The following is a 24398-nucleotide window of genomic DNA, read 5'->3' as shown; positions in this document are numbered from 1 at the left end:
TTGGGGTGGCTTCTCCCAAGGAAGGGTGTTCGTCATATCTTCCCGATGTGATCACTCCTTACGGGGGTCCCAACGGAGACATTGACTCCCTCGCTCCACTAAATACAACCCCAAGAAGGAGAGGATCGTCTAAAAGGTCGAAAATGCACCAATGTTCCATCTGCCTGAAGATATTCCCGCGCCCAAGCGGTCTGAACACTCACATGAACTCCCACTCGGGAGCCAAACGTGCGTAGTAGTCCAGCAAATCGCTCTTTATTTTTGACTTTGCAGTGTTCAACAGCCTACAAGTGTCCGGTATCATCGTGCGATAGACACTTTGCAGTCCGATCTAATGCCAAGCGTCATCTGAAGACACATGGCATTAACCCCTCTTTGATGGAGAGTCCATCTCAGGGAACCAACTTTATGGTTGGGTTTGAGGAGCCTCTCGTAAATCACCATGTTCACGATGCCGGCCGGCCACCAACAAGACTCAGGTGGGTTCCGCACAGCCTTGCCACGAGGGCGCAACCCGTCACTGGGTGGATCGGCTCCCAATCATCGGGTGGGGACGAATCGAAAAGAACATGCCCTGTACTCTCAGTGGCGTTGCCGGCAGGGGCGCCCTCGTCGTCATTGAGCCAGGGAACAGCTTATCATTATGACGATAATAATGATTATGCTGAGGCGGGTTCTCGTCACTACCACCCCAGTCAGGTCCGTCTTCGCCCCGTTCGGGGGTTAAATCGCGCTGACTTCTAGTGGGGTAGAACGACTTCTCCAACCCACTCAACCGCTCCACAAAATAACCGTTCCCTTTGATTCGCACAAGACCATGTACTTATTTACGGGAGGCTCGATGTCTACCTACTAATGCGAAGACTGACCACACATTGATTAGTTTTGATTAAATATTAGGTGTTCGATGCACGGGTTACGATCCAAGGATCATTAGCTAGCACTTGTATTCTAGAATTCGCTGCAATGTTAAATTACGGGGTTTTATGGGGATGTTTGGACTTTGTCGACCTTGCTTGAGCTTTCGCCTGACGGTCTCTTTTCATTTGGCCAGCGGTGCGGTCCATACACCACACGATTGACGATTCCGATCGGAATGTCGTACAGCTCAGGGACAACATCCGGATCCGCGGGTTTGAAATGCTGATTTGCGTCTAGCGCAGGAAGGTGTATTTTGGTATCTACCTGCTGTTTAGACTCCTAGCGACATATATTATGTTCGGAAATTGCTCACCAATGAACGTGCTGGGGTCAGAGAAGGCTGGAGTACGTGCGATGGTGATGGCAAAATAGACAAAGTACGTCAAAAGTACGACGACAATGGAGTATGCCGGGAGAAGCAGAGTCCATTCCCTCGGTATGATGCGCAGTAAGGGTAGTTTCTCATGCAAGAAGTTGCGTGACTCACCTACTGGGATACCATTCCACGCCCAGCCAGACAATATATTCATCCGGGAGTAGGGCCCATAGCACATAAATGACAAACACAACGGATGTAGAAGTCCAGGCTACAAAACCGTAAAATTCCGGTGCGCGACTGCGGTGCTCATCAGGTGGTTCTGGAGGAAATGGAACTACTGGAGACGTGGTCTCCATGTGCGCTAAACGCAAGTGAGCAGAGCGCTGTCAGAGGTTGGGAATAATATTAATAACCTGGAGTCGGAGAATAGACGCCCGTTAGTAAGCCTTAGTAAGCCCGTTGCGTCTTTGTCTACGATCATCGTTAACTGAGCATTACTCGCGGATCTGCAATTGCGTTTCTTAACGTTAACCGAGCCGGCTTGTTGGACCCACTTCCATTTGCTCGACCAAACATTGATCTTCGCTCATATTTTGGGTCAGGCAGAACTCATGTCGATCGTTCAAAGCACTAATAAAAGAGCGCTCCGCAAAACGATCACCACGACCCTTCGGGAATTATCCCAGTCCGATATTCAGTCGCAATGTGACTCTCAAATACTAAATGCTGAGCTACTGACGACTAACATGCTTTCCGTTGGAAGCACAGGCCATTACCGAAAAAGTCCTGTCGCTGCCAGCATTCCAGCAATGCAAGACTGTCAGTTGTTATCTCAGTATGCCGGCAGCCGAGGTTCAGACGACCTCTTTGATCCTGAACATTCTTGGTGATCTAGGTGGGTGACGGCGGTCCATACCCCAGTTTGATGGCATGTGTTTATACAAATTATCAGGGAAGACTTTGTTCGTTCCTAGCATCACATCCAACAATGGCTATATGGACTTTGTGCGAGTATACACCGAAGAGGACTATCGCAGCTTTCCATCTGGTTTATGGGGCATTCCGGAGCCGACACCTGAGTGGTCAAGTAAAAAACGCCAAAGTAGTGCGTCAAGTTTATGTGCAAAATCGTCATGCAGGCTCACTGTTGCTCAAGTTTTCGATGCAGACTGCAACAATCTGGATCTAATCCTCGTGCCAGGTGGGTATGCATGAAATTGAATCAACGCGATTCGTGGATATCACTCTCTTTCGCTACAGGTGTTGCCTTTGACCGATCATTCTCGAGGCTCGGGCATGGAAAGGGCTACTACGATCGGTTCATAACATCATATTCTTCCTCTAATGGGCGATCGAAACCATTACTAGGTTGGTACATCATGGGCAACGCGGAACTACATTCTAACCGGTAATCTCAAGTCGCTTTAGCTTTAGAGCAGCAACTTTTGGAACGTGGACAAGTGCCGATGTTCGACCATGATTGGAAGATGGACATGATTATCACACCTGACAAAGTTATCACTGCACCTCAAGATTAAGATGGATACCAAGATCCGTGAAGAACAGTGGAGAACGCTTCATGCTCCATGTTGTGCTGGCGACACACCTGTCATCAATTATCGATGTGGCATGCACGGGCTGCACTTACATAGATCATATTGGTGCCGGGCCTGTCCTGAAGGGTGCGTAGGAGATGAAAGAAGCTGTACTACTCTGTCACAGAAAGTTAGCACTGGATACCATCTAAGTAAACCTTGTCTTGTCTTGCCCTGTTGTCCGTGATTCTGGCACAATTGCCAATCGATAGGATCGGCCGTTTGGTAGATAGGTTGAACCTGTGCATGAGTGAGCAATGTGTGACATTGTTGTTTTGGCGAGCTTACCTAGTTGTGGTACCATCACAGCCTTTGCTCCTGTTTCAAAGTTTCCAGGAGAGCCATCAGCATTGAGCAATTTCGTTGACATTTGGGAAGTTGTGATAATCTGTGATTGGAATGAGGCGACTGATTATGGTGAAGCGCTCTTGGCTCTCACTGTCAGATTATTCAATGCACTTGCTTGCAAAAATACCTGATGGATCTTCTCCAGCAGCGCTGTCCGTTTAGAGGACTGAACATCTGGATGAGATAGGAACGGAAATGAAATTGAATTGAGAACGAGAAGCCCCGTCTATCTGACTATTCACGTCTGGTTTTGACGTTATCGATTGGCTGCGTACCTTTGTGTGAATTTCAGATAGTAGGTTGTGTATGAATATCATTAGATCCGGGAGGGTATGGAGGTGCATATAACGAACGAGGTCCTGGTAGTCAGCGGCTGCGGAGGAATCTATTATTATTTTATTATTATTCCTCCGGCGGGAATGCGTGACGTGTTGCGTACTACCAAAGGTTTTCTTGATCGTGGCAAGGCTTGTCATATTCTGGGTATCTACACCCCATTTCTCAGAAAGGTGGAATGACACGTCAAACGTAAAATACATTACCAATAAATATCACCTCCTCGTTTGCCTCGACGAAAAATCGAGTATAATCTAGTGCAAGAGTTTCTTTAAAACTGCCTGGGGGTCCAGATATTTCTAGTATGCGTCCCCTCGGAAGACCGCCACCGAGAGCCGTGTTTACAGCTGGGTAGCTGCACGCAAAAATCTGTGATCTAGATATCAAGGAAGCCAAGGATTGACTCAAAGGCGGTCCTGGAGGCCGCTGTGATGCGGTGATTATGGATTGCGAGTCGGAGATATCAATCCCCAGTTCTGCGGGGTTATATCTTCTTCCAGCCAGATCGGCGGAAATGAACATGCTACGCACCCTTAGAAAGAGCTTCCACGGAAGTGGTGGAGAGATCTTCGAGTGTTTCGTAACCTGCGCGTCTTAGCGCTAGTTGGGTTGAGGACGACAGGTTTGGGTTGAGGAAGATATTCCTGGACATGCTTGGAACCTGGATTCAAATTACGGTATAGGTTCGATGGCCGTCCGCGGCAGCTCTTGTCGTTCGTTATTCAGATGACCGATTACCCCTCAGCACTCAGCTGCAGGAAGGACACGCTTCTTCTTTGTGACATGGTCCTACAAATGTTAAACTCACGTGAGCGGTCGCGTACATAAATACAACCAAACCCCTCGCGGACTTTGCCGTTCTTTCTTGTTCTCTTTCCATCATCGCTGCAGGTTTCGTGTCACTTACGACGACAGCTAGACATCGCACTCTTCCTTTTTATTTCTTGTCGAGCACAATCGTTTGTTTTCTATCACAGTATTAGCCCCATGACTCGCGATACATTTGCCATCAAGGTTGAGAATATCCCCGAAAATGGTTGGTCTAAATAAGCGGGAAAAGCTGGTCTAATTGTAAACGTAGTCAACTTGAAGGACGTCGAATCCATTTTCAGTAGCGCTGTTGGTTCGTATTCTCACCTTCCTGTTTGCACCAGATCGCGTCATATATCCCACATAGGTCCCATCCAACGTGCGGAGATTCATCGCGATGGAATAACTACGCCGCACTGCGTGCTATGTTTTCTTACACACGATGCCTTTAAGCAAGACTTGTATGCTCCCACCTGACTGTACCAATTGACCACATGACAGGAAAGCTCTGCGGATGTCTGGTTACAACATCGGTGGTTCCTCCATGTGAGTGCTTTCAAATACGGGGAAACTGAGCAGTGCATATATGCGCCATTCAAAGTACCGTGACACCCGCCGGTAACAAAACGTCGTCTCCAAGCACTGGCAAGAATTCAGATGCGCGCCGAAATCTCTACGTCCTCGGTCTACCCTTTGATCTCACCAAGTATGCATAATCTTGGTCCCACACCTTGCATGCTCACGAAAAACTAGGCCTGAATTTTCCGCTCTGTTTTCGCGTTTCGGCACTGTCATGCACGCCGTGATTCTCGCTACTGTCGATAACGCATCTCGCCGTCGCGGGTTCGTGGTAATGTCATCTCATGAGGAAGCCAAACGTGCGATGAATATGCTCTCGCGAACGCAACTAAAGTATCAGATCATTTTTTTCGAAATTCAAAGCTCAACTTACTGACACACCTTAGAGGACACACCCTTGATGTATCTTGGGCCGTTGTACAACGATCTCAAGGTGCGAGCTAAATCCAATCGCAAATACGTCTTACTTATCCTTCATGACAGGCTTCTTAGATGGCGCAGACAGGACGATGATGCTGGCATCCTCAAACCCTTTGTCACTTCCGGAAATGGAGTTCGATCGCCAACCCGCACCTCCGACCATTAGCTCGCCCAAAAACTGGAATATCTCGTTGGCACCTTCCTCGAAGTTGCTGGTATCGAACTTGCCGTCCCTTCTTTTTGCTCAGGCCAGTGACTTGCATCCTTTGTTCTATCCTTTCGGTCCCATCAAGGAGGTGAAGCTCATGGATTCTATCACGCTTGGCAATGGAACTACGAGCGCTCTGGTCGAATACGTGAATATCTTCAATGCTCAGGAAGCCAAAGACGCACTTCAACGACAATTCTATGGGACCTCACACCTGGAAGTCCGATTCGTCCAAGACAATATCCATCCGGTTGACTCTGCTGCTGCTGCGTATGCTCAGTCTCCCATGCTACCGAAAACATCTGACGCCGGACTTAATCCCTGTGCTACTCCTTTTGTCCTTGGATCTTGCCACTTACCACCCTTGGCTTCCGGTCTTAGCTGCGTTGCACACGATGCGTTTGTAAACGACTTCTACTCCCCACCTGGTCTTCCCAGCGATACCTTTCAAGCTGCCTCATTCGCACCTCACCCCGTTAGATATCACCTCAGGGCCCATGTTGCCGATACAATTTCCAGATCCAGCTCTGCAACGAGCTCGAGGTAAAACTGTTATCTTCAAATAGACAAAGCTAATCCCTTCGAAGCAGCTGGAGTAACGATATTCGCCCATACAGGCCTTCTCGTGCACCGTTCTCTTCCTTCACACGCGCGAACACACCCGCACAATTCACACCACTTTTCTATGCTTGATCGATCCACTTTTCTTCTGGATGGACTCACTATATCGCCCATCCATGCTCTTCGTAATTTTTATGCTTCAGTACCTTCAAGAAATGGACTCGGACTTCTTCTGGGCAAATAAATAGCACCCGTGCACTAGTCTTTATGCTATCGATTCTTGTTTTAAGTATGTCATTCGTATGTTTTAGTCGTCTTTTCGCTAAACACTTTGCAGTCTCGGAATTCCGTTTGTGTCGAGGAGACGTCATTCCATCCTTGTTGATAATAATTAGTAATAACGTCTGTCTTCCGTCTCCCTGTAGTCGCTGTTTTGTTCGTCCTGTAGGGGCTTGTAATCATGGGTTTTGTCCAGTGTATTGTTGACCTCAAGATAATAATAAGCGCTAGTGTGTGGCCTAATATCTTCAAATTCAATTAGAAGGCCGCTGCTTCAAGTTAGTCTCTAACAACCACCCTTACGGGAGCTCCGCTGAGCGTCCCGCACCATTCCTGCTCACACAAGTACCCAGTGTTCCAGGCAGCTTACCGCACTATAACTGTAGAACTTCAAAGGTGAAAAACATCCTTCCGAATGTCAGGAAACCAGGGCTTGCATTCACATCCGAGTCGTCCAACTGGCTCAAGACTTTTACAGAGACGCCTACTTTCTTCCGATTTACAGAAGGGATTTTTGGTGACTTCCCGATCATCATCAAGCAAGAGCCAGCAGCCCGATTCATTACCCAACACTGTCACGGAAGACATTGACAACTCGCAGGAAATTCATGCTCGTGTTCCATCCAGAACTTCGACCTTCCAACTCACTGGTACTAAGAAAGGCAACGTCAGTAATCCCTTTCTAGATCAACATGACTTAGAATCAGAAATTTGGATGGGAGAACCTCCAGTCGAGTCTCCAAGATCATACACAGTCGAAGACAAAAGGCCGGCGCCGTCAGTGGCAGGTGGCATTTCCAGCCCTCCTTTGAAAAAGAAATTCTCCCCTGTGGTTTCCCATGCTTTCAAGGCATCAAGCTCGTCTTCCAACACTCAGCCGCCTGTCACTGAGCGATCTGACTCAGGGAATTCTCCTACTCGAACACCTTCGAAGGTCCGCTGGGAGCAGCTACGGCAACATGTTTTGGCAGCACCTCGTCCAGCTTCGCCTCCTCCGTCTGCAGGGACATCTCAAAGTTCTTCTCGACCACCGACGCCCAAGCCATCTCGTTTTCCGCGGCTTGGCTTCCGACAGGTTGTAGAGTATGCACGCGAGGCTGCAGTGGACGAGTCCCGCCGATTTGCAGAAGAGCTGCTCCAAATTTGTTGGTCCTTTCGTGTCCCGGATCCGTCACGACAGAGCAAAAATGAGCGAGATGGGCCATTGGGCACACTTAGCTCGTTGCACCTCCCCTTCGTGTCGAGCACGACTCTGAACTCTTTCGCGACTGGGAGTACTATGGTGCAGACTCAGACAACAACTCAGAAAGGACTTTCTATTAAGAGGCCTCCCTCCACAGTGTCAGGAGGACAGAACTCCTCGCTTATCATGACGCTGCACGAGTCCATCCTTCGTTATGCGTCGAAGAACTCGAATTATCTTCCTCACGAAACTCTCGTTCTTTCCGCTCTGTTGATGCCGTTTTTATCGAGCGAGAGCAATCAGAATGTGGACGACGAGCGGTGGACTGCGATCGAAGCTTTCGAGGTTGCTGTCCAAACTTGGCAAGCGACGTCGGATGATGTACGTGGCATGACTGTGCGCCTTGCTTGTTCAGGCTGCTCACAATTTCTGTAGCTTACTATCGAGAGATGTATCTGGTGTTGCAACGCTGCGTCCATACCATCCTTCCTTCGGACTCGCGTTCTCAGTGTTCTTACATCACTCCTGTTTCCCCGCAGTGGCCCCATCGAGCTCCCGAGTGCCCATGCGTTCCTTTCTCTAGTCCAGGCGCTAGCTATAACGTTGCTCCAGATACAGGAAGATCAAGAAGTGGCTATTCTAAGAGACATCATCTCGAAACTTCGCGGCGGGACGTGTGGGAGCATAGCGGGCTTTCTCGCTGCAGCAGAGATCGATGGCTCTCCAGTGATGTTGGTCGGTGTGAGCCAGTCGGAAGTCAGGGAAGCCTTGGTCGCTGAAGCCTTGGTCCGGTGTCTCGACCATGGACCTCTAACCATGAAGCGCAAGGTCTTGCATGAACTCCTCCAGGTATAGCTTCCCTCTTTAGCGTGCCGGCAATAGCTGAGCAACCAATTATACGCAGGAATTTTGGACACCTTTACCTGTCTCAGGATCCTTTTCCCCTATGATTTCAGCTATCCGTTCTCGAGTTGTCATAACATTCGCTCATGCTGCAACTCTCCTGTGTGTGTCCGTAAAGTCGGAGCATCTGGACATGCAGAGCGTCTTGCATGTCCTGAAATCGCGTGTCATTCCTGAGATGACTTGTCTGACTGGGAAACGGGCATCGGATGCCCGCGCCAGCGTGTCTAGGCTCCTGATCGAGTTACTCTGCCTTGAGGGGGTCACTCACGAGATATCTGGCATCACTTACGGTCTCACCGTACAGTTACTGGAAATGTCTGAGTGGAAGACGTCGTTGGAAAAGATGATGCAACACTTTGTATGTGCCTCTTAGTATCACTCTGAAGGGAGATAGCTGACGCTTCCTCCTTAAACGGATTGCTGAGGGCGAATGGCCCACAATAATTAGAATTTTGACCGCACTCTTTCACTTACCGGATGAGCTTCGCGGTCAGCTGTTCACGTTGTCCATACCGTGTTTGCAAGAGGTGGGTGTTCCAACTCATTAACGATAGCAAGGTGTACATTTGATAAAATATCAGAGAATAGTCGCAGATCCACCACCTCTGGACTATCCGGAACTCACGGGTGTCCTAGACAAGGCATCACGCACATATCCCCAAGTGTTCTTCAAACCGCTTTTCACCTGTGCAGCATCTTCCAAGGCGCTTACGATTGGCCATCAACTTGGAGTTATTGCTGCTATCTCGGTATTCCTTCCCGACTTCTGGACAAGAGATACAGAGATGATATTGGTAGCGTTGATGAACGAACCCACTGCCATCTTACAATCTGGGTCCAAGAGGAAGTGGGCGCAAGCAAGGCTTGGGCAGATGATCATACTAGTTGAGCTAATTGCGTGTGTTAAGGCGGTATCACGAATTAGCCAAGACTTTTCGGTGAGTCGATCCTAAGCTGTCATATTTTAGACGGTACCGAACTTAGTTTACAGCACCCTAATAACTCGGTTGTTGCTCCAACCCAGTTTTTCAGTATGCTGGAAGCCCGTTTAGGTGTGTTATTAGAAGCGAAAGTGAGCAGAAAACACTTCGTTTTCGACGGATGGTCCATAGTCTAACTTACATCATACAGGAACGAGCTACTCTGCTACCACTCTCCATGCGCTTGTTCTACTTGATCTTGTTCACAGAGATTAGACTACTCACACGATCCGTAAAGCGGTATGCACTATCTTTTTCCCTGTTATAACTGAGGATTGAAAATTAGGAAGTCCGACTTGGCTACAATCAGCAATTGGTTGGTTGCTACAGTCGCATATCGGAGCTGTGGTGGACGAAGATGGGCCTCTGACTGTAGATGATGACGTCTTCAGTGACATCTCGCAAGCGCTGGACAAAGTCAAAGATATTTACGCCTCAGCACAGGACGGCCTTCGAGCATCTTACCAGGTAGAGTCTGCATCTCGCTTTGTTTTGCTTAATACTGAAAAAATACAGCGCCGAGGCACAGTACTCCTGTTTTCCAGCGCCAACGATGTTTCTGGGGACAATACTGAACGTAGGACTATCCTCATGGATGCGTTACATGAGAGAATGCTCTTGTTGTCGTCCCTTGGACAATCCCTCACCCGCCAAGCCCTCAATTTATTAGTGATGATTTCCGCCTGCCTTACATCAGAAGATTACTTGTTGATGGGACCTTCCTTGTGGGCACGATGTTTTGACTGGGCGGAACCGCAGACAGTGCTTTCGGTGCGTGCCCTACCTAGAATTACGAGCGATGTTTCTCACAGGTATCCTAGGCTTCTTTTCTAACCATGCAGTGTGCAGAGAAGGCCCCACATAGCATACTTGAACTCATCAGGAATGACTTGCGGAAGTGAGTGAGAACCTTACTTGGTAACGCATGGTCTTAATATTCGACTTCACAGTGAAGACAGTGCTGTGAAGATCACTGCAATCCAACGTTTGGACATGCTGGTGAATATGCGCTTCCAGATTCTGTCTCAGCCTTTTTTGTCGGATACGAATCGTCGTCGACCATTCAAGTTAGCCCGCGACCCATTGCCATTTGTTCCAACCGACATCGGTTCAAGCCTGTTCGTTCTAGAGCAGGAGGATGATAGTAATGAAGATATGCCCAAAGAACTGCGTAAACGCTTAGCCGAAGTGGGATGGTTAGATGAAAAACGACCAATGGACCAGAAACGCGAATGGGTGAGGACACCCTTGTCACTATTACCCAGTAATCTTCAAGATCGAAACGTTGGTGCCACGGAGCGCCTTCAGTCTTCACCCATATCATCCCCGACATCCACGCCAACCAAACCTCGTTCTAATAGTAACGTTTCTGATGGCCACCTCAGTAGACGATCGTCAGATCCTACAAGCCGTGGCGTCAAGCGCCGTGCGGTCTTTGTTCCTGCACTCGGGACTGTATTCCCTCAACTGGTCTCTCTGACTCTCGATTCTTGCATTGACGTTTCATGCGCGGCTCGTGACAGTGTTGTGGATTTACTACGGCATGACCCTGCTCTTCTTATTCGGCCCATCCTCGATTTGCTTGCCAGCGATAATGAAGAAGCTGCCACGACAGCTATCCGAGGGTTATTGCATCTAAATCAGCATCTCCCTCCTGCCATGGCTCATTATACATTCAACCATCTTGCTGGGTACCTTAAATACGTTGCTCGCGAAGTCACTTCGACAGATGCACTTCACAACTTCGCTCTCGCTGCTGCTCTATTGTCGAATCTAGTCATGCAAGTCAGCGAGATGTCCATCAGGGAGATTCGGCGAGCGAAGATGGATTTGTTCCTTGTTCCATCCGGGTCCTTGTGGTTTACCGCGTCGTCTCCATCTGGCCCCATGTTTCCGAAAGCTCTGTCTCTCAGTGAAAATCCATTCGAGATTCCCCCATCCTTGATGTCAATTACAATGATCCGCGTGACTCAAAATCGGTTGTTTCTGTCCATGTTGAAGCGAAACCCTCAGGACGTCCAAGTTATTCGGAAGACTATAGAGCAGATCGTTCTGCCTTCAACAGATGCCTTGTCAGCAGCACGCTTTCTGGAATTGCCAAATTTTATACCGCGACAGTTGTCTGCACAACGGGATGGACCAGAGTCAATCCTGACCACGATTTCCTTGGTGCTTTCGCGGAGTCATCTTCTGCTCATAGCCCAGATTTTCAGATCCATGTCCAGGCATCTTAGCGATCGTAGCGAGTTGACCGTCTTCATAGATGGTCTGAACCGGATCTTGCTCAGACATGGAGATGATATTGGGATTGTAAGCCAGTCGCTGATCGGTAAGCCAAGATTCTTTTCTTGTGGCCATGTCTGATCACAGATCTGATCTGCAGCGTTAATGGTGGCGAGTACCCGCTTCAGGCGTCTCTTTACGTCCGGTGGAGGTTATTCCCTCTTTATGTTATCTATCATGAAAGTGTATACGGAGCAAGAGCATCATCAGGGAATTCGGCAGGCTATCGAGTATGCCATCAGTCGCTTCTACGCTGTTCACCCGCAGGCATTCGTCTTCCAAACACTAGACGTTGTGGTACACGCCCTCTTGGAACCAACTTGCAATAGCTCTTGGCTGGTGAAGAACGTCTTTCGGATGCTGTCTTCACTGAATCGTGACAATCCGATGGCAGGTCCAGATGCTTCTGGCATTCGAAATATGAACAGACTGCAGGAGAAGGAAGCATTGATGGTCACCACCGCTGATGAGAAACCTCAAACATTCATGGCTGCCATCCGAAGGGTTGGTAGCCAGGATTCGCAACAGCTGATCATCAACCTTCCCGAGGAGTACGAGACGAGATCATTTGATATGGACAATCTCGTACGGTTGTTGTTAACTGTCATTGGTCATGACCCTTCCATCGCCAGAGCCCAAAATTTCCTATCGCTCCTAAGGTTGTTAACACCTGCACTGTACAATGCTTCCAGATCAGCCAGGAGTGTGCTTCGCGACGGCATTGATGCAGTTGGGACAATCATCCTACGTGCAGTCGCGAAGGCCAAGCTTCCTGAATCATTGACCATGCAATTGGTGGACGATATCACTACGGATGTATCACAGGATGAGGCTGATCTGGTGGACAAGCTTCACAAGAAAGCGAAGGCCCCAAGTGATCTCACCACTATGCGGATAGAATATCTCGGATTGGCGCTCGCTTTCGTTAAAGCTGGCGGCCAGCTGCCCAACACTGCGATGGAGAAGATTTTCGATATCGCGAGGATTCTTTTGCGAGAAGCATCGCACACGGAAGATAAGGTCGTGGATTTCCTATGCCAGTACTCAAAGGCCAGTCTTGTCGAACGTACACCTAGTTCCAAGGAAGCAATTGCACTTCTCGACCACCTTGCTCCTATCATGAACGCCTATGCGTCAACAATCAATTTCGCTGGTATTTACGAGGCCATAATTCATCTCACCTCTGGCAATCAACTCGCCAACGACATCACATTCTCTAATTTGGTGGTAACGCAAATCTGCAGGAGTGGGTTGGAGTCTCAAACAGCTTGGAGCTCTGAGCACAAGGAATCTTCCATGGTCTCGCTCCTTACCACGGCCATTTCCTTTCGAAAGACCGACGTGATTGCTGAGATCGAGAAACAGCTCCCATCACATAGATTCTTGTCCGGCGTCGTTTTCAAGCTTGTTCTTTCGCTCGAAACGTCTGCTTCAGCGTCGCCGGTGGGAGACCACGACGCATGGCTGCGTGCTGCCCGTACCAGTGCATGGTTGCGACTTCTTTCCTACGCGATGGCGGTTTGTGAAAAACCAGGCCGGTCCCGACAATCAACCTCCTCGCTAGAGCGAAGGAAATCTGACGATAAGCGTCGTTCTGGACCATCAAATAAAGAACAGGTCTTGACGCTGGTAGTTGCAATTCAAGTCATCAAGATGATTATCGTGAGAGCTGGAGATGACCTCTCTGCGTCCCTGCCCTCAATATGGACCCGTCTTGCTACTGTCTTTAGATCTCTGGTTTCTGATGGAGATGCGCAGTTTGCCCTTGAATCCTCTGAGCAATCTGCGCCACCTTCCCCCATCCATTCACCTCACCCGAGTTTTAGCATGACTTCAGTTGATCCTTTCAATGCTCAGGAGTCCTTTCTCACACCGTCGGTATCCTTCAACGCCCCCCGCCCGTCTCCTCCCCCGGGTAAACCACGAGTCATCGACTACGCGCTTTGGTCTCTCTTGGAGCTCCTTTCTCGCTACCGCACACCCCTCATACTCCAATTGAAGTTGCTCGCACAAGAAAAAGCCGCTATTCTCGACGAGCAGCTCCGCTGCTCCCAGAATGGTCCACATTACTCTTTCGGACATAGGCCTCCGTCTGTCTTCTCTAAGCCGAGGAAGAGATTATCAAGCATGCAGTCCGCTGTGTCGCCCTTCATCAGCAGTTCGCCGTCAGCTTCTTTTAATGCAGGCCATATGTCGCTACGCCCTCCCATGCTAGAATCCACGCCACGCAAGGCAGGGTTTGAGCGCAGCCCAAGTCCATCACCAGTCAGTGCCCAGCCCCGCATCGTTCACCTCGGTCCTACAACACCAGACTTGCATCGCTCAGCATCGTCTAGCGAGGATGTGCGTATGCTGACGATGTCAACAGTAGTGAAAACTACGTCTCTCGTGCGTGCCACATACCGCCGAATAAGGCTTGTGCAGGCATGTATGGGGTATGATTTGCTGTTACCACTGCCCGCAGCGTTCGAAAGGCATATGCCAGCTACATCTGAGATTACTGGCACGATGGATGGTACGATTGGGCTTGGAGGACATTTAGAAGGAGAAAGGAAGTGGACAATCAAGCAGGCAGTTGATGCCCTTGTGGATGAGATGCATGATCTGGAGCTTGAGTTTTGTGAACGGGAGGCGTGGAGGGAGGTATTGGACGAGAGCTTGGTAGTCTTAGAGCCTGATGTGAACGATAGTAGCGTATTTTGAGACGGACCGATAATCGATGACAAACAGCTTTACAAGAGTCTGCGTACTTTTTGAACTATATATGTTCGGGTATCCTGAAACACATTACATAGTAGCCATACAAGAAAGAGCCTACAAAAACACCACCGGGACAAGCTTTGACATCAGGTGATTTCAGCTTACAATACCAAGCCACCAAGGGCGAGCGCCACCGAAACGCCGAGCCACATGCTCATCGCACTGACACTCACGCCAATCAAGGCAGGCGCGCCGTTAATCGTACTAGCATTCGAGAAGGCGATGCTGGGCGTGTCCAACGAAGAGTTGGTACCGTACACGTAAGACGTATCAGATGCACTGGGCGTGGTGGGGTCGTTGCACTGTACTGAGACAGACTGGAAGAGCGCATAGAAGTGGCCTGCAGAAGAATTTCAGAGCTGTAGGGAGGTGGAGGGCGAGGCTCAGAAAGACGTACCAGCGGAGACATAGTCGGGGTCGTTCCAGTTGATCATGCCTCCGGCCCATTCAATCGTGCCTTGAGGCTCGGTGGAGATACCGCCCGGCCAGATGCTGCAAAGGGAGGTGTCAGATGTTTCTCCGTAATTGTATGAACTGCGTAATATAGAAGAAAGTTGCAACAGTTGGACCACACCAACCCAATACCTATACCCGATACCCCAAAGCAAGAAGCGTAGAATGAATGGATACCCACCTCAATTGAATGCGACTGGGTGTGTTGGGGAACTGGACTACGCCTGTCGCATTGTTCGTAGTCTGAACAGCTGTAATCGTGCGCGTCACGTTTCCGTCGACCAAGAAGGTCAGCGAATCAGGTTGCCAGTCGATCTATCGGAGAGACGAAGTTAGTATGTCCTAAACGCGTGCGCTTTCGTTGCTCATGAACCGAGCTGTAAAAGCGTACGTATCTTGTTCGCCGAAATAGGGAATCATGCATGAAAGCGATTGGCTGGGCAAAACCGAAGACTTACTGTAAGATCATGCCAGTTGGAATAAGTATCCGTGAGACCAGTTTCAACTACACCAGCGGTTTGTGCAGCTTTTGATAGCAATGAAACCGGGTGTGGGCGGAGTATAGATTGCGCATGAAGAGGGACAGTACATCAGCACATTCCGCATGATTGACGCAACTGTAAGAAACTTACGAATGACTCCCTCCCAGAAATAATTGGTCTGTCCGGTGGTCGTCTGATTGCCAGGGAATTCCCAATCGATCTCATCTTTAATGCTAGACATTGTGATGAATGCGGTAACGACGCCTGCCCAGCGGCCAGTTTTTACTGGGTAAAAAAGAGTTGTTAGCGCATTTTGATCCGAGACAAAAGAGAAAGAAAAGCGAAGTCACAAGAAGAGTGAACGAGAAGGGAATGAGAGATTGCACTACACAGCCCCTTGAAAAAACGAACACTCACATCTAGCTGTGACTTGACCGTAATGTACGTATCTGGTTGAAGACAGAAGAGTACCGCCACCGGTTTCAGTGAGGAGGACGGCAATTGCAGCCTCGCCGTCAGATGTAGTATTGATAATCGATCCCTGTTCCACAACCCAGTCTGGAAGTAACAAACAAGAAGCGCACATGAGTGTAACCATTAAAAATAATTTATCCTAAGACTGACCATACTCCGAGGCATTCCCGTTGAAGTAGGTATAGTTACTAAGAATGCGAGAGGTATCTGAAAGCGTGTACTAAATAAAATATTAAATTGGCGTTAGATCTACTCGCGTGCAAGAAGAGTATATGAACAGACGTTGGCATTCTCACACATAGGGCTAGGATTGCATGAGTTGAGAGTGTTAGACGCAAGGGGGTTGCACCCTCCGAGACAGTACTAAAGATTGACAAGATTGAACGGCATGCTGAGACGAATAAAATAAGACGCACATATCCATCACCGCAGAACCCGTATTCACCTAAGGGGAGTTTGAAAAATTGGCCTATAAATTTCATGTGACAGAAGATGTTGATTATACGACGCACTGCAACAAGGATACTGGGATGAACATAGGTTCGTTGAGTTGCTACACAACATTTGGAGCCAAGTCAACCTTGCGCAATAAAATTTGTAACAGTGGGAACCGACCAAGTAGCACCCTGTTGTGCCGCCTGTACCAAGACAGCGGAGGTAAGGAAAGCAAGTGCAGAACTAAACAGGCAAATTTGTTTCATTATTGTGATATTGCACAAGAGAGCGTGATGGGAAACGAATGGAGAGGAGGAGTAATCCGCCTGAAACAGAACTTGAACTTGAAGAAGATGAAACGATGATTCAATGAGCGTACGCCCAACATAAATATTATTATATTGTTGTGTTGCAGCATGCCGTGATGCCGAGTACTAGAGTATACCATAGCAAGACAAAACAAAGTAGCTGATATTTTGGGATATTTTAGATCACCGATTCCCGGGAGGATCAAGACTTGGCAAATGTCCAGTGTTAACAGTGACTTTGTCAATTCCTTACACTACCGCCTCTTACAACCTCAACTTTATCCCTGCTGTATAGTTCTAGTGGATAATACCGTTTGTCCAGTCGCGCCATTCGTCTTAATCCCCACTCATTCAACTTCTTGCCCACTCACAAACTTCTTTTTAACGCTTCTACCCGCTTTCTCTCGTTACGCTCTTTGGCAACCTTTCCTTGCTCCCTGCCGGTCCCTCGCCTCGTCAATGTCGCTTCAGTAATGTTTCCAACTGAATAATTTTCTGTCCCCAGCAGCCAAGACTCTTGTTATTGTGGCTATAACAACGTCCGCCCTGATTCTGTGACTGCGCCCACATCGCATTGCCACCTTGGTCGCCACTCACTGCTAGCGCGAGAACTCCGCACGTGGTCACTAGTGTCAGTCCCACTCCGAGTCGAGACGGCGTGGAGACAGTGACCAAACTCCAAGTGACCCACTGGGTAAATCAGCTTGGATCAAATCTCTTCGTCTCACCTACAAGGCTGTTTCATACAACGTACAATCTCATTACGGACATGCCCATGGGTACACGTTCCTTCGGGAACATCTATTGGTACACACGCCAGTTAATTAGTAAACATTAATTTGTGCATAGCAAGACAAAACAAAGCACCTATGTTACACTGATATTTTTTAGATTATTTTCAATCCTGAAGGCCTGAAGTTTAGGCATATGATGATGCGCACTTTTTCTAAAAAAACAAATGAATATCATCAGGTTCAGTGAAATGGAGCTTTGGAGCCTGAGGCCTGGGCCTGAACAGCCGTAGCCTGTCCACGACGCGTTCTTTCGATTGCCGGAACTGAGCGGGATGGGAACATTTCAACATTCCTTTTTTATGTTGTTTTATTTGCAAGTCCGTAGATCTCGCGACGTGCCCAAGGCTTTCCTTGCGTCTGGGTGTATTTGTGCCCATTTGGTCACGATTGAGTAATAGCACTCCTAGTAAACCCCTATTCTTTGACTGTAAGCTGATCATCAACGTCGTAAGTAAATGGTTTTCATCAAACATAATATGGAAATATTTGATCATAATGTGCCTAGTGCTGAACAATCGTGGATGCCATTTAGATGGCTTCAGTGGATCTCTTCGACGGACATGCAATATGTGGGTCTCAGAATGACATTTCATCTCAGCTGCCCCATCCCCCATCTGTGCGCTTAGTCGAGCGAAGTTTCATTGAACAGCACTTCAATGCCGCAATTGACAAGGTCGGCGACGACAAAATCAAACAGGAAATTTCCACAACTTTTGAATGGGATAGGCAGAGTATGCAGCTTGTACGTGAGACGTGCGATGCAGCGATTCTCTCACATCGGTGGTTGGTGGAAAGGGAAGCAACACTCAAAGGGGTGGCGAATGGTGAAGCCCCAGACAACGAGTTGCAGTTTGTATCATCTGGCGTGTGCTACATTGATAAAAGAAGTAGCGACAAATCAATTCACTCGATGTTTCTGTTGCACAGGTCGCAGGCCAGAAATGACTCTGGCGTCGTTCAAGCCACCCCAGTCAAATGTGACGCATCTCTGATACATCAACTCCAGCACACTGTTTCTTATGCGGTACCTATACATGTCCCTCATCGTCACCTCCGAGTCATTCTTGATGTCATCCCTGTAAAACTTACGCAGCTTAAAAGCTTTCGTCAAGTTGTACAAGTTGCATGTGATGCAGTAATTGGTGAGTGACTTTGAGTTTTCTGGCCGCTAGATTTTTATAATATATTCGAAGCTCACCAAGGCGCATTCACACTCTGTGGAGTTGCACGTCTTTGTATTAGCATATGCAACATTATGTTGCATGGCCAAAAGAACATCCTCATGGACTGGGATTTAGTAACATCAGTCGAGGAACCCGAGTCGGGGCGATCTATCCGAATTGTAAGTACTTTCTTACTCTATCGTCTCATGACTGATCATGAAGTGATGATGGATCAGGGGACAGTGCCTTTCGTGTCTGCTAATCTCCTCACAGACAAAAATTCTCTACGAAATTTCCAGGACGATATGGAGTCCGTGTTATGTCTAATTCTATGGCTCGCCCTCCGAATCTGTACACGATCATGCTTTCCGAACGACATCCTCGGCCATCCATATACATCAGGAAAACCACCGGTTCCTTTTTTAACTTAATTTGTCACTTAATGACGTGAAAAGTGACATTAAGTCATTTGAGTGAAAAAGCGTGAACCACTTAATTAAGCCCACTCCATCTCTGAATTTTCGCTTATTTCACACTTAATTCACTTAAAAAACCAGATAAAGCGGCACAAGCCATTCATAAAAAAGGGGGCATACACGATAAGCGTAAAATTAAGGAGACTCTCTAATACAAAAGTCGAGAGCCAGCTGGGGGTACAGGAAAAATGGCGGACATGTGGGGGCAAAAATGGTGGTGAAAATGATGATAGTATGACAGCGGGATTCCACCGGCAGCGTAGTAGAAGAGACAACATCCTACAATGATGAATGTCAGTTGGATGAAACTGGAATGACAAGTACTTACAAAGCATAGCACGCTCATCGTCCTCTGACTCGTCGTCGTTAAGTGAGTCCTGCGGTGATTCGATGGCGTTGTTTAAGGCAGTACAAGCACGCTGTCTTAATAACCGAGGGTCTTATATAAATACGTGTAAGAATGTAATGACACCACAATTACACTGGATAAGACTTCTTGCCAGTCCTCGATTAACACGGTCTACGACTTTTCTTCTTTCGTGGTAGATAACGTGTGAGTTCTTGGGAGGCTCGCTAAACCAATCAGTCAGATTAACTTAGCCGGAGCTTTATTATCTCTGATTGAAACTATGGGATTGTCTAGGATATACCGTCTAGACACTTGAACTGGTTTCCTGAATATACGGTTAACTGTTGAGAAGCTGGTCTCAAATGTGACTACGTGGACCAAAGCTCATGTTGGTCAATATACAAATACCTGGTGAGAACGCTGGTCTCACAAATAACAACAATGACAAATAAAAAAAACAATGACAAATAACAACAATGACCAAAGCTCGTGTTGGTCAGTATACAAATACCTGGTGAGAACGCTGGTCTCACAAATAACAACGGTGACCAAAGCTCGTGTTGGTCAGTAAACACTACGTGGTGAGAACACTGGTCTCACAAAACTGGGTTTCTATCACAAGAAACTTACGTAATCTCAAGGGAAACACTTTCCCTGCACTTGCCTGGACAGTTCTTACAAAGGAAATGGGCTTTGTAAGCAGCAATTTGTTCAGACTGAAGCTTCTTAGGTGAGAGTTCAATTTGCTCAAGTGGGAGTTCTTGAATGCAACAAGTGGGAGATCTATTTTTTTGGGGGGAGAATGGGCTCTCCTTATATACATTTTGTGTGGGAATATTATGTAAGTAAAAAGGTGATGTAATGACTTCAGAATGTGAGAAGAATATTCCAAAAACTGGAGCAGAATGTTCTAGCAGGTGCAAAAGAACATTCCAGAATATTCATGGTGGGATAATGACATCATTCTGAGTCACTATGAGTCACTATGAGTCATTATGAGTCATTGGAATGTTCTAGCAAATTCCATGGAACATGACATCATTATGACATCACTATGATATCATATCTTTCAACCAAAATACCTGCAGGAGTGTAGGTGAAGTCCTATGACATCATTATGACATCATACCCTGTAGGTACAATTTTATGAAGCATCTGATTAGTCAGAGCATCCTAATAGAAAAGTAAAGTAAAGAAACACTAGAGAAAACAACTCAGAAATAATGGAATAAATAATAGTACACAATACGCGGGCTTTTTAGATAGGTTTTTGTTAGGCTTTGAACTTTTCTCTATGGGTTTCTCTAGCCAAAGTGAATAAGCCAAAGGAAAGGCAATACCTTAACCTTCATTTTGCTTCTCATATCAACTAGGTCATTATGTGATTCCCATCTCACATATGACTTTTCTTCAAAACATGGTGGATTCATGAATCACTGAGGGAAAACTGAAACTATTGGACCAAGGTTTGATACCAAGGTATGGGTTGACTAGTCTGAGGACTAAGCTAACAGACTTTGTCTTTTAGGGGGATACCTAGTAGTCATGTCCATGCATGATTCCCAAATCATGCAGGACAACGTGCCATCTGTACTGTGGTCTCTACATACCCAGCAGGCTTGCTCGAGATAGACTTGATGAAAGATGCAGTGACTTTGCCCCAGCGAGCCGCTGAAAACAAAAACGGGGCATTGGTCATCTTCCCGGTGACCTTGTTGAGGACTTTGGGTAGTTTGATGACGAGTTTACCTCTGCAACTGGTCGCCAATATATCCTTGACTTTCAAATTTTTGTTCGCGAACATTCCCAGGGCACGCTCGATCTAAAACAAGAATAAGTGCGAATTAAATTATTCTCAAATCAAACTTACTGCTGCAGCACAAAGGGCAATAACACCCGACATCCTGATGGCCCTTGTCGCAAGTGCGTGTGTGTCGAGGTCAGGAACGTCAACATACCCACTAATGGCGTTAAGATGCGCTGTACCCAACAGCTGTAATACAAAAGGAGAACGGTACGTCGTGAGGGGGCTTGGCTTGTCAGGGTCCTCGAATAGGAATGCATAGTCTGCGAGAAGGTGGGTGGCAAGTTGAACAGAATCGCAGTCAGAGTTTCGTGACAAAAAGTCCACGATAATGACCAGGCCCGTCGAGACGAAGTTGCTGCGCCATTCAGAAATTCACTGCGCAGTCTAATTACGAGTACAGTCAGTAAAGCTTGATATAAAATAGGAAACTTACAAGGGAATGAATCACGCTGCCATGAACAATAGTGATATTGAGCTCCTTGAATACTGCATTGAAAATTAGCTGCGCATGAAGGAGAAGAATGTCGTCTGGGATAGTCCAGAGGTCTTCATAACTTCCGGCCCATAACATAACGGTAGGAAGATATTTCTTTGCCCAGCGTTGATCTACCTGCAACGTGGCAGGTAAATCAACGTTACGATACACACTACGAGGTTTCATGTTATCTGGCACAGTGTCCACGTTGAGCTGGCGTTTGGTGCCGTGGGCACGTGCAGCGGATGCCTCGACTTTGATTTTTTTGGGAGCAGGTGGTTTGCTGTCACTGGCAGGGACAGCAGTCACAACCGATACTGATGTCTGTACGAGCAGTCAGAGTGAGTGCGATTAAATTAAGTGTCCTTACTAAAAATGTTTTGCGCGGATCTTTCTCCTTCTTCACCTCCACTGGAGGCTCGGGCTCGGGCTCGAACATGTCTTCAAAATCGGGGCCTTCGATATCCATGGACCAGTCAGACACCATAGACTCCTCGTCGTCATTGAAGACGTCATCCACGCTAGCTTTTCGCTTGAGGGTCCCGCGATTTTCGATCTGCGTGAATGGAGCCCGAGGCTCCTGCGAGTACCGTTCCTGTTCTGTGAATGAAGTCACAGAATCATCATCCGACTCATACGCTGGTGGAGCATTAGGCTCGTTGAAGTCCATGTTATCTTCGAATATTGAGGCCACCTACAAAGCAAATAATTAGCGCGCAGATACTACTAATGATCAAACAGTGGCACATCACCTTCGATTTCCCCTTGCATTGTGCAATAGTGGCCTCGCGCTCCAACGTATCATCGATATCATCTGCAAAGTCGCCAATGAGGGCTTCTGCAACAGGAGCTGCAGGCTTGCGAATTGGGACCTGTGCATCCGAAGTTGCCGCAGTGGAGGCAGTGCCTTGTGAGAAAATTGATGATGGAGGCGCTTGAGTTGGAAATGAGGTGCTGGATGCGCGGGACATGGGTTCTGATTTTCCAGGCTTGACTGCCTGAAATCCAATTGGTCACCCGGCCACCCAATGCGAATTTTTGAGTGGTAGCATTGAAACTGGAAGTGAGATTGAGGAAATACAATGTTGATTCAGTGAGGAGTAACATTGGATGGTGAGAGAAGGAAGCCTTACGGTGCTGGTGTATCTTTCCCATCAGATACATGTGCCACGTTATTGGCGTTATCACCTTCCAATTTTGATGATGGTTCATTGATCTTCTTTTGCATGTTACTGATAGCATCCTTTATCAGCACCTTTCCACCTTTCTTTATTACCTTCCTCTTATTCGCGCCTGTGGTTCCATCCTCCATGTTATCGGTGGCCTCCATGGTCTTGACAGCCTCCACGGTCTCGACAGCCTCCCAGAGGTCGTTTGCCTCATCAGCTTCCAACATGTTGTCAGTATGATCACCACCACTCCTTGCTACAGGTTTAGTCGCCTTACGAGCCCTTGGCTTGGGCCGAACGGTGTAGAGACTCGCGTTTCTGCAGGCACATATAGGCACATTTCGCACCTTTTCACAACTCATGACAATTGGCCTTCAATGCACGACTCGCACCATCAGCTATATTCGACTTCTATCATGTCCCTAGTCGTTTTACACATAACGCGCAGTTTTCCCGCGAAACGCGCCATAGGCGCGGTACTTTCCCACACAACGCGCAGCATTCCCACACGCGCACCTTGCGCGCTTTCTCGCGCTTAAGCGCCCTGCATCGCCCTTCATCGCCTATCATCCAGGGACGTCCATCTATGTCCATCCACCTCATTGGTACGTCATATGCCTTGCCTCATGGTTTGTAACAAGCATTGCAGCGCTATTACATGTCATTACGTATTTTTAGCGCTTACTGCTCCTATCCCTTCCGCTTCCGATGCGATTTCCATAGTATAAAGTTTGCTGACTTACTACTCCATCATTATTACTCCCCTTTGCTGTACTTCCCTCGCTATTGGGTTTTACTTTAAAGTAGTAGTCACCACTTGGGCGCACTTTGTGTTTCCAATGGTTATCCTTATCCGCCTATACTAGACCTTTATCCGCGCTCGTCATAACACTCGCTCTGCGTTTGCACTCGCTTTGCACATCCGCTTCCTTATCCGTTTCCTTATCCAGTATTTTCCGCACAACGCGCGCCTTAGCGCTCACGTTCCCACGCTCGCGCTTACCTTAGTGCGCTCTCTCGCGCTTCGCGCTCACTTCGCTTTTCTTCTTCCGCTTTCGCGCATCCATCGCACTACAAGGGTCTTTCTTTCATCTGGTTCTGTGTTCAGTAGCAGTCCCCTTTAGGGTCAAACGTTCTTGCATTCTGCGAGTATAGCAGCTAGGCAGAGCCAAGACTCACTTATACTGGTTGAGCATTTTTAGATATTTCATATCAGCCCAGCCAGGTTGAGATCGCCTCAACGGGGATCGCCTTTTTGTTGAGTAATTCTTCCTGCACTTTCTCCATCTCATTTTGCATACCAGCCAAGCGCTCCAGCCCTTTTTGGACCTGTGCTTCCTGTGCTTCCTGTGCTTCCTTGAGGGCAAGGTCGTCGGCGGCCTTTTGCGCTTTGGTATGCCTCTTGATCTTTGCGTCAAGCACTATCTGGCCAGGCCAAGTGGTTGCATTTGATGTACGGGTGCGACGGGGAGCATTTTGGGTAGACATGACTGAGGGGATGAGTTTGTGACTTAGGAAATAAGAT

At 47.8% G+C, this 24398-nt stretch overlaps 9 protein-coding genes across 9 annotated transcripts; 4 read left to right on the top strand and 5 right to left on the bottom strand.

The window, feature by feature from the left end:
• Window positions 1–95: 95 nt before the first annotated feature.
• Window positions 96–791, top strand: DFJ58DRAFT_869689 (uncharacterized protein; the record flags this gene model as incomplete). Its single annotated transcript, XM_041394278.1, has 3 exons — window positions 96–228; window positions 284–516; window positions 753–791. The coding sequence occupies exons 1-3, from the start codon at window positions 144–146 to the stop codon at window positions 789–791; spliced, it is 357 nt and encodes a 118-aa protein (XP_041246511.1). The 5' UTR covers window positions 96–143.
• Window positions 679–1626, bottom strand: DFJ58DRAFT_774709 (PIG-P-domain-containing protein). The gene is made up of 3 exons (XM_041389393.1): window positions 1409–1626; window positions 1235–1353; window positions 679–1181 (listed from the first exon to the last, which is right to left on the bottom strand). The coding sequence occupies exons 1-3, from the start codon at window positions 1594–1596 to the stop codon at window positions 985–987; spliced, it is 504 nt and encodes a 167-aa protein (XP_041246510.1). The 5' UTR covers window positions 1597–1626; the 3' UTR covers window positions 679–984.
• Window positions 1627–1705: 79 nt separating this feature from the next.
• DFJ58DRAFT_224817 (uncharacterized protein) lies at window positions 1706–2935 on the top strand. Its single transcript, XM_041379334.1, has 6 exons — window positions 1706–1945; window positions 2004–2135; window positions 2193–2345; window positions 2397–2441; window positions 2501–2608; window positions 2660–2935. Exons 1-6 carry the CDS (start codon window positions 1852–1854, stop codon window positions 2776–2778), a joined length of 651 nt encoding a protein of 216 aa, XP_041246509.1. The 5' UTR covers window positions 1706–1851; the 3' UTR covers window positions 2779–2935.
• A 48-nt stretch (window positions 2936–2983) lies between these two features.
• On the bottom strand, window positions 2984–4171 carry DFJ58DRAFT_725207 (uncharacterized protein; the record flags this gene model as incomplete). Its single annotated transcript, XM_041385209.1, has 7 exons — window positions 2984–3075; window positions 3124–3223; window positions 3275–3409; window positions 3459–3568; window positions 3623–3670; window positions 3726–3995; window positions 4051–4171. 7 exons carry the CDS (start codon window positions 4169–4171, stop codon window positions 2984–2986), a joined length of 876 nt encoding a protein of 291 aa, XP_041246508.1.
• Window positions 4172–4381: 210 nt separating this feature from the next.
• On the top strand, window positions 4382–6576 carry DFJ58DRAFT_774686 (uncharacterized protein). Its single transcript, XM_041389392.1, has 7 exons — window positions 4382–4642; window positions 4697–4875; window positions 4931–5035; window positions 5083–5241; window positions 5295–5341; window positions 5392–6386; window positions 6435–6576. Exons 2-6 carry the CDS (start codon window positions 4844–4846, stop codon window positions 6081–6083), a joined length of 1035 nt encoding a protein of 344 aa, XP_041246507.1. The 5' UTR covers window positions 4382–4642; window positions 4697–4843; the 3' UTR covers window positions 6084–6386; window positions 6435–6576.
• A 245-nt stretch (window positions 6577–6821) lies between these two features.
• Window positions 6822–14549, top strand: DFJ58DRAFT_869677 (uncharacterized protein; the record flags this gene model as incomplete). The annotated part of the gene is made up of 12 exons (XM_041394277.1): window positions 6822–7940; window positions 7995–8408; window positions 8464–8823; window positions 8891–8992; window positions 9047–9403; window positions 9457–9537; window positions 9597–9685; window positions 9736–9913; window positions 9962–10207; window positions 10267–10343; window positions 10396–11774; window positions 11829–14549. Coding segments are annotated over 12 exons (7005 nt in total), but the record flags the coding sequence as incomplete, so codon positions are not given.
• On the bottom strand, window positions 14434–16247 carry DFJ58DRAFT_774679 (glycoside hydrolase family 16 protein). Its single transcript, XM_041389391.1, has 8 exons — window positions 16180–16247; window positions 16048–16117; window positions 15841–15981; window positions 15574–15708; window positions 15400–15467; window positions 15123–15256; window positions 14886–14980; window positions 14434–14828 (listed from the first exon to the last, which is right to left on the bottom strand). The coding sequence occupies exons 1-8, from the start codon at window positions 16195–16197 to the stop codon at window positions 14590–14592; spliced, it is 900 nt and encodes a 299-aa protein (XP_041246505.1). The 5' UTR covers window positions 16198–16247; the 3' UTR covers window positions 14434–14589.
• A 4742-nt stretch (window positions 16248–20989) lies between these two features.
• DFJ58DRAFT_725203 (uncharacterized protein) lies at window positions 20990–22675 on the bottom strand (the record flags this gene model as incomplete). The annotated part of the gene is made up of 6 exons (XM_041385208.1): window positions 20990–21244; window positions 21293–21584; window positions 21606–21613; window positions 21663–22028; window positions 22075–22398; window positions 22457–22675. 6 exons carry the CDS (start codon window positions 22673–22675, stop codon window positions 20990–20992), a joined length of 1464 nt encoding a protein of 487 aa, XP_041246504.1.
• Window positions 22676–22833: 158 nt separating this feature from the next.
• DFJ58DRAFT_725202 (uncharacterized protein) lies at window positions 22834–24361 on the bottom strand (the record flags this gene model as incomplete). The annotated part of the gene is made up of 2 exons (XM_041385207.1): window positions 22834–23090; window positions 24175–24361. 2 exons carry the CDS (start codon window positions 24359–24361, stop codon window positions 22834–22836), a joined length of 444 nt encoding a protein of 147 aa, XP_041246503.1.
• Window positions 24362–24398: the final 37 nt, after the last annotated feature.

The sequence above is a fragment of the Suillus subalutaceus genome (assembly GCF_016647625.1).
Source record: "Suillus subalutaceus strain FC151 chromosome Unknown DFJ58scaffold_25, whole genome shotgun sequence".
Classification (NCBI taxonomy): Eukaryota; Fungi; Basidiomycota; class Agaricomycetes; order Boletales; family Suillaceae; genus Suillus; species Suillus subalutaceus.
Note: the sequence above shows the minus strand (reverse complement) of the source record. Positions and strands in the feature narration are given on the sequence as shown.